At 39.1% G+C, this 9,078-nt stretch overlaps 2 protein-coding genes across 2 annotated transcripts; both read left to right on the top strand.

Annotated features, from left to right (window-relative positions):
* Positions 1-1,257: 1,257 nt before the first annotated feature.
* On the top strand, positions 1,258-3,832 carry LOC108933359 (homeobox protein Hox-A10-like). Its single transcript, XM_018750335.2, has 2 exons — positions 1,258-2,161; positions 2,755-3,832. The coding sequence occupies exons 1-2, from the start codon at positions 1,375-1,377 to the stop codon at positions 3,027-3,029; spliced, it is 1,062 nt and encodes a 353-aa protein (XP_018605851.2). The 5' UTR covers positions 1,258-1,374; the 3' UTR covers positions 3,030-3,832.
* A 2,792-nt stretch (positions 3,833-6,624) lies between these two features.
* hoxa9a (homeobox A9a) lies at positions 6,625-8,851 on the top strand. The gene is made up of 2 exons (XM_018750323.1): positions 6,625-7,601; positions 7,859-8,851. Exons 1-2 carry the CDS (start codon positions 7,064-7,066, stop codon positions 8,095-8,097), a joined length of 777 nt encoding a protein of 258 aa, XP_018605839.1. The 5' UTR covers positions 6,625-7,063; the 3' UTR covers positions 8,098-8,851.
* Positions 8,852-9,078: the final 227 nt, after the last annotated feature.

The raw sequence follows: 9,078 nt of genomic DNA, 5'->3' as shown, positions 1-9,078 counted from the left end.
GTTTGAAAATGCCACTCATAAAATCAATATGGAGTATAATGCAATATGAGGGTACACCTCCAGTGGAGCTTTATGGTTCACAATACACAATTACTCTAGAACGAGCAATTTTAGTATCGTCTTGCATTCCGTGTGTTTATTCATTTTACATTGTGGTTAAGTAAAAGATTTAGACCTTGATATATTGTAAGTGGTAAGTAAGCTCATTTTAACGTGGAATGATGTAATTTCCAGTAGTTTACATGCAGAAAAACCACCAGTGACAAAAACCCCGAAAAACAGGATGAAACAATTGTGAGATTTTACATAAACCTAAGGTGTATGTCGGAAAGTTAAAGGATAAGTTTTCCAGTTTATTTTACTGATTCGGGAATTTTGTGTTATTCTTAAAATGGTTTTGCTTCTTTTTGAAGTAATATTATTTGGACATTTTATAATTATGTTAGCAAATCGGAAGATTCCGATGCTAAATGTTGTCATAAGCAAGTGAAGACAAATACATACTCGATAATGCAGTTGTATTAATTATTAATTAATTTAATGCATTTCACAATTCACAAATGCATTCAGTTTAATTGTAACCCAGCATTACGCATTTTCTCTTAGATTGGGAAATAAATCATTGCTGTGTACATTTGTATATGTATATACAAGACTAATAATGGTATTGCTCAGAACGATTTGTGTATGCGTTAACGAATGCTCATATCTTGGTTTCATTTGATTTCAGGATACACCGATCTGTGTGAGGGCTTCATGCGCAAAAAAGCATGGTATGGTGAAAAAAGAATATGAGATATTAAGGCATTGATTTAAATGGTAAAACTTGCTGCTTTCCATACCAGCGAAGAAGCTGTAGTGTATGTCCGTCAATATCTTTCGTACAAAATATTTTAAAAATTGAATTGTCATACCACTTGCATTTAAGTAAAACCGTAAAACTGGTAGAAATAATAACTTTCCAAATAGTGAAAATATAGGTGTGCATTACAAAATATTACTGCAGAAACAAACATATATATTATAAGCCATGATACAACTGATTTCATGTAGGTCAGTTTCTTGAAGTTTGGTATCACTTTTGTATAATGACGCAGGCTGCGCGCGCGCGCCCTCGACCCACATTTTACGAGTTGAGCCTGGCCACAGGCGCTTTCTCGGACATATAACGTTATTATTTTGGATTAAACTTATGGGATATGAATTCACTGATGTTCCTCCTCTCCTTTTAAGTCTGAGATGGATATGACCCCGTGCTGTTACGTAGATTTCAGAGGGTGGAGCCCACGGGGTCCAGGCCTTTCAATTGGCTTTTAGATTTGCACTATGTCGTGGGGGTATCTCTAATCATATTCAGCATGTTCTGCACAAGAAATGTCAGCCAGAAAGGGCTACCTTCTCCCTTCGCCAAATTATACCACAACAATGTCATGCTCCGACAGCCCAGCTGCGAACTCGTTTTTAGTTGACTCTCTGATCAGCCCGCGGACTGAAAGCAGCGGCGCCTTCTATCAAGGGAGCGGCGTGGCTTTGCCCGCAGGCTCAGAGTTGTCTTACCACGGACTACCGAACTGTGGGTTTTTTCCAGCATTCGGAAAACGGCACGAGACGAACTCTCAAAACATGGTCTCTACGTCCAGTCCATACATGGGCGGAATGGATATGTGGTTGGAAGCGCCGAGATCGTGCCGCATGGATCAGCCCGCGAGGCAGCAGGTCACCCCGTGCTCATTCTCTCCGAACATTAAAGAAGAAAACGCATACTGCCTCTATGAGTCGCAGAAGTATACTAAAGCGTCCGGCGCAGAAGACCTGTCCTACTCCAAGATGACTCCAGGCTCGTGCGCGGTGAGCAGCAGCGGCACAGTTCCTGTACCTGGCTACTTCCGATTGTCCCAGACGCACGCGCACGCTAAGGTTTATGAAGGTGTCCCGTCGAACCTGAGCAACTTCGGCCTGCAGCCCCAAGTCAGCTTCGACACCTCACCTTCATCTTCAACATCAGCAGAGGCTGGCAGGAAGGGGAGCGAGGAGACGTCTTCCATAAGTCTTGCCTGCCCTCAGCAAAGAGAGGAACAGACACAAGTGTCATCTGCGACGGAATCATCTTCACCGGAGCCACCAGAAAACGACAAGGAGATCCCCGCGAAAGCCACAAAAGGTGAGCACAACTTCTTGTCAAAGAGAATCGTTTGCTCTGACAGTCAGGTCTCGTGCCTACATGGTAATTTGTTAAACGTCATAGTCTATAAACAGAAGCACAAACGACGTACAGGAAATTATACATAAGAAATTATACATAACAAAACACTCTTCCATAAATGAACCGTAGCGTATCAAGTCAATGTATAATATAAACAAAAAAAAAAAACTATATTGTGTTATGCCAAGTTCTTTGTTACAGGAAAAAGGGCCGTGTTTATCTGGTGTAGTTAAGATATCTCTCACAGTAAGTTTAAAAAGTCGCTATCAAACACCGATATGTGTGATAAAACGAGACTGCGTTCTTAAACGTGTCCAAAGACACGCTGTACCCGTTAGGTCAGCGGATACGTGTCTGGGAAGCAAGAAGGCACTGCAATAACGTCTAATAATGACAGTAAGAAAGCAGAGAGCAAAAATAATAGACTGTTTCCCTGCAATCAGTTCAAAAGCTTCAAAGTAACCCTGCGAGTCAAGGGCCTTCTAATACAAATGTCACTTTTTTTGTCCACCGTTGACAGTGAACGTTTACACATCTGCCATTTCCTTTAGGAGATACAAAAAGTGAAAACGCAGCCAACTGGCTAACAGCGAAAAGTGGCCGGAAGAAACGGTGCCCCTACACCAAGCACCAGACTCTGGAGCTCGAGAAGGAGTTCCTCTTCAACATGTACCTGACTCGCGAGCGTCGCCTAGAGATCAGTCGCAGCGTCCACCTGACTGACAGACAAGTCAAAATCTGGTTCCAGAACCGCAGAATGAAACTGAAGAAAATGAGCCGCGAACACAGAATTCGAGAGCTTACGTCTAATTTTAATTTCTCATAAGTATTTGTGTATTTATGCGCTCCTTGATGGCTTCCGCCTTCCAGGTTGCGACGAGTGCAGAAACGCTCCAATGTTTCTATAGGCTGCTGTTAATAGCTACACATTTTTCGTTAATTATATGTTTATAATTTTCCTGTTGCTTTTCGTTTTTCTTCATCTGTTTGCGTGTTTATCCTGTTATAATATTTTTCGTAAGGAAAAAGTGTCTACTGAATGTAAAATTTAAATGCGCTCTTGGTTCAGAGCATAAGCGATAACAAAGATGGCTAAAGAAAATATAGCCTGGTCTTGAAAACACAAATCTGGATTTTGACATGTCGATGCTTTACTGTAATGAGAGATTTGACAAATTTTAGTGAAATGAGAAATTCTGCATGGTTAAACTAAAAGAGGAGCATTTCGGATATATTTTCTAAGCATTTAGGAATGTGAAAAACACTGAATGAACACCATCATCAGCACATTTAAAAGGAAAAAAAAAACACATCATAGATCATTAAATATACACTGCTTACATTTTTGACAGAAAAGCCATCTGATGTAGATATTCTTGTATATCCCGTTTTGTGAGGCTGTATATATCGTTTCTAATTATTCGATTTAAGAAAAATAACATATGTAGAAATTAAACATTTTATGCAAAAAGGGCATTTTATGCTGGAGTTAAAATAAGTTAGATAGAGGGCAACAATCGATAAACACTGTGAAAACCAGCTGAAAATATGTGAAATTTTACTGTGTAAATAGAAGTAAGGTTGTTTTCGTTTAATGGTGGCTTGTGTATTGCGTTGTTAATAAATTATGGGACAAAAGAAAATTTCTTGAAGGTTATTTTTATTTTCATACCATATCTGTCTTATATTAAATTAATCCTTACATTTTGTCGGTGTATCTGACAGTTGTTTTTCTCAGTGTAGCATTTTTCTGTTTCACACCCTGACGTGGCCTATTTAAATATTGCCTAGTAGGTCATAATTTGTTGCAGCAATAGGGCAATAATGCTGCAAGGTTTGGCGGCTTTTGTGGACTTTTATGACATGCGGTGGATTACTGCAGTTCTAACCGAGCGGCCTCAGTCCAGTGACCGTCGGTAAAGCAGAGAGGAAGCAAAATGATGTCGCTTAAAATCGGTGGTCCTTTCCACGATGTTTTCTGAAGGTTCAATGGATATAAAGTGCTTCTGTGGATCATCCTTTGGACAGAAAATTAGGCGGCAAAAAAGAGTACGTTAAAAAGACTTCGAATAGATGGTAAGTCAAGTAACTGGAAAACTGTCTACATAAAAAGCATTTATATTATATGTAATCTCTAGAAGATTCTTTCAGTTGTGGTATATATTACATCTTGACGAATAAAAACGTACTGGTGTGGTGAAATTGCTCTTCTTGTTTACTCACATTTGTACTGTGGAGTGAACTGTCGAGTAGTTTAGGTAGTTTCATGTTGTTGGGCTCCTTTTTCTAACTCTACAACACGAAACTGTCTTAATTACCCCAGTTAAATTCATCGTAAGGCGGAGTGTCCACGTGTGTCAAGAATTAAACGTTCCGATCAAACTGAAAGTCATGCTGCGCTTCCGATTAGCAGTATACACACACAGCAGATATTTTCAGAAAGTAACGTGGTTCGGAGGCATTTAAACCTTCCCTGAGATATGTGCTTATGCTTTATCTGGTTTTATTTCTATTTGTGGTGGCGCAGATTTTTTGTACTTCTCCGCTTAAAAGACGGTAAATCGGTGGGGGCTGGGGTGGGGTGGGGGTGGTCAGTGGACTTGGAAATAGGTAAAAGCAGGCCTCTTCGGCGGAAGTTACGAGAGATGGCTGCAAGGCCTCGGTTATTATCATTGCGCGCGCAACAGCGACCTCAGCGGCGCGCGAGCGGAGCGCCGGATGCTTCCGGCTGCGCAATAGACTAAACACAAAGACGTCGGAGGCCTTTATGGTGAGATCTGGATGAGACCGAGAGGCTCTTATCTGCAGCAAAAGAGGTAAATAGCCCCTGTGGTAAACCAAGTCCCTGTTACAACACCCACCTTCAGTTTACAACCGCAAAACAATTTCCGCTTACGTTATTTGCCAAATACGGACACCCTGTCGCGAGGCCTTACTTCAGTTCCCGAAATAATAAATATTGTTAACTCCTCTATTTTTAAATAAGAATTTCACTTAGCGATTAATTAAGATGCAGGCGGAGAATAAACCTTTATTATTTATATTCCTGCAGTCTTTTAACAGCTGGGATTAAATGTATATATATATATATATATGATAAACTATTCAAATCCGGTCATTTCATTCTTTTTGTTTAATAAACATGTAAATTTCTTTGTAAACATTGCAATACTCCAGCTTTCGTTTTGTAAAAACGTTGTTCGTAGTATTTACTGTATGATTAAATATGTATTCATTCCCTAACACTCCTCTTTTAACAAATAAACAATCTATTAACTGCGATTGCTTACATTGTTGTTGAAATATTTTCATAATGAATATAATAACGCTGAAATATTAAAGCAATGTGTTTCCATCGGTTATTTTCCGAATCCGAAGCGTTGCACGAAAAGGGCAGTTCATTATATTTTGTGTCGTGGTTTCCGCGTTAAAGCACAATTCTGAGACCTTGTCTTATGTTAAAATTTAATGAACAAGAATGCAGTAAAATCCGAACGAATACTTAAACATGCCGCCTCCTGCACTTTGAAATGAATTCACTGAAAATCAGAGTAAAGTGACAGAATGTCTACAGTATTAATATTACGTTATATATTTACGTCTCAAAGTTAATATCGCATGAGACATTAATTCTATGTTTCCGTTTCTGTTTCTATTTTTCTTTAGATGTCTATTTTAACCTGTTCAAATATCTTAATAGATTTCATTATTACAAAATAAGATGTTTCTATTTCAAAAATAATTCAAACATTTTCCTTATATTGTATTATAAAGTAAATGTAATTTATTGCTTTGTATTTACTATTCAGAGTATAACATCATATTTATAATACTAGTATTTTAAATGTAGTAGTATCAAATATACTAATCATAACTGTAATAGTTGCAAATAATATATTAACAGTAGTTGAATTACTACTACCAAGAACATCTATAGTAATAATAATAATAATAATAATAATAATAAAAATAATAATAATAATAATTGGCTTCTGAAAAAAATGGACTACAATATTAATATTTTATTTCTATTAAAATATTGCTGGTGTGTTGTTGTTTTCACTCTTTTTAAATTCTTTTTGAGTTGTCCTGTTTTTCTGCAAACTGATTTTTGGTCCGTTAAAACATGTAGCTTCCCTGTTTGGTGTGTAGGAATCATTTTAAGGAAAGAATTTGGTCTTCTGAGGAAGTGGTTAAGAAGATTTAGAATTTCTTGTGGTGACTTCTGAGTTTTTACCTTAATTGTGAGTGTTTGGTGTCAATCTGGGTAAATGTCGCTTTTTTCCCAACATTTGCAGTGTAAAACACGGTAAAATAAAATATTTCTCCATTAGTAGTCTATTGTCAGTTAGGGAGGATGCAGTCAACCATTAGTTTTGGGGTTGTTTTTATTACGAAACTTGGATGTTGATCCTTTTGTTGCTGGACGCATTAAACTAATATACAGAGAGATAAAAACACTGATGGACTGATTAATGCAGATATGAAGTGGTGCCTCCCACGGTCTGTGCCGCTTTTTAAATACCTTCTGGGTATGGTTTCAACTAATTTTACTGTATATATTAAATAATATATCTCTGCATAAAAACACATGTCCTTGTTATAAAGCACAGAAGGAAAAACAGTCAGCATTTAATAGTGAGCGGGCTGATTTATTCTTTATTGTTCAGTATTGGGATCACGTGTACATGTCACCCAATCGAATGGCCAGGAACCTTCAACTTATTAGCCCACTGTAGTTCTTTGTGAAGCCAAGTTGCTACTTGATTTCTACAGATTGCTATTTTCTCAAGATAGTGTGGTGTACGTGTGGGTGTGTTTGTGTGCGTTCATGTGTGTGTTTACGACTGTGCATTTGCCATGTCTACTTCAGGGACGCTAAATAGTTACTACGTGGACTCTCTAATTCTGTCTGAAAGCGAAGATCTTCTAGCGCCAAGATACCCGGGTCCTGCGCTGCAGCACGCGAGGCAGAACCCGGTAACCGAACATGCCGAGTTCGGGCCTTGCACTTTCCAGTCGAAACCATCCGTTTTCGGGTCATCCTGGAGCCCGGTACCTGCCCAGTTTCCAAACGGTGTGTCTTCCGTGTGTCATCCGCACGCACACTCCCAGGGCTTGGGGGATTCGGATGGACGGTATGTGCAATCCTGGGTGCTCGAGCCCATCTCTGGATCGCTGCCTTTCGGTGGATTACCATCGAGCCAGCACAGTGCCGTCAAACCCGAGACTCCGGGGTGCAGGGGTGACAGCACAGCGCTGGGTTCGCACACGTTGCTCCTGTCCGACTTTGCAAACGCATCATCTCCTGCGCACGAGGATCGCTTCTTTAGCCAGACCACCATCGCAGACCCCAATGAGGAGAGTGGGTCCCTCAATAAACCAGACCTGCATCCCAGTAAGTGTGGAGCCTTCAGTTTTCTTGCAGTGTATTCGAGTGAAATGTAAACGCTTTAGTGGTTCTGTTCTCCTTTGTGCACTTAGATGTTTTGTCATGACGTGTTTTGGAATCGCTCTGAACTGAATATGTAAAACGGCGACTAGACGGAATTAAATGAGAGGCATCCCACTTTTTTTTTTTTTTTTTTTTTACTAAATGCTACAGATGATTCTGGTGGGTCAGCCTTGTTTCACATTTTCGACACCTTTCTGCAGATCATCCCGTGTCCAACTGGCTTCACGCGAGCTCGACGAGAAAAAAACGGTGTCCATATTCTAAGCACCAGATTCTGGAGCTGGAAAAGGAGTTTCTCTTTAACATGTACCTCACCAGAGACCGTAGATACGAAGTTGCAAGACTCCTCAATCTGACCGAAAGACAAGTTAAAATCTGGTTCCAGAACCGGAGGATGAAGATGAAGAAATTCAATAAAGATGGGCCGAAAGACGACTAATATGAGCTGTGCAAAATGAGATATTTCCGTGTTGGATTGTTTTAGACATTAACCAAATATGCATTCTGCATATACTTTATTGTTCCTTAATATCAGACGGAGTCAAAGATGCCAGCATGTCTGACTCCATCGATAGATTTAATCTCCATTTCCTCTTTACATAAACTACCTTGTATTGCACAAACTAACGGTCTGTAGAAAGCACTGTGTCTGTTTTGTTACAACGATGTAGACTGTAAGGCCTAGTCGTATTTGAGACTTTTATTATTAGATTTATTGTGCTTGTTTGTGACTGTATGTCGTTACGTATTAGATTTGGTCTGCTGGTTATGTGTATTTCAGGGTGCTTGGAGCTTCATTGGGATTGCATTAATCACAATGTACGCGTTCGAGACAAATGCATTATAACGGCGCACCATTGTCAAAAGTAATGCATTGTTAACACTGATTTAGGTGCATGACCTCCTAAAATCTTACTAAGTGGAAAAAATGTTTAAATTATGTAGAAGTTTTAATGTTTTGACTACCTATATGCCTCAACTACCTATATGCATTAAGAATTTTTATTTGGCATAGCAATGATTGTTGGTCCACACACCTAAGGAACTTGTGAACATCTACAAGAATTGAAGAAAGTAAGGGGGCATTTTTCGAATAAAAATAGCACTGTACACATTCTAGGACGAATACCTCATGATCTCTTGATCAAGCATTTCTGTCCTCAAATGTACTTTGTACGTTGGTTAAGAAATAAAAGGCAATATGTACTTTAACAAGTTAGACTCGCAGTGGATATTCTTGCAAAATATCAAGTGCTGCGTTGTATTTATTCAGCGTGAAGCTGTTTTTCTGCACTATGCTGTCGCTAATCACACCTGCATTTTCAAAACGGAACTCTACATTGCTGTCATGTCCTTTCTTTTTCAAATTTAAGTCCATGGCTTTAAAGATAAGATTCATGGCATAAAATAAAGATTTGGA

This window comes from Scleropages formosus, chromosome 23 (assembly GCF_900964775.1).
Source record: "Scleropages formosus chromosome 23, fSclFor1.1, whole genome shotgun sequence".
Lineage (NCBI taxonomy): Eukaryota > Metazoa > Chordata > Actinopteri > Osteoglossiformes > Osteoglossidae > Scleropages > Scleropages formosus.
This window is presented reverse-complemented; position numbering and strand designations above follow the sequence as displayed.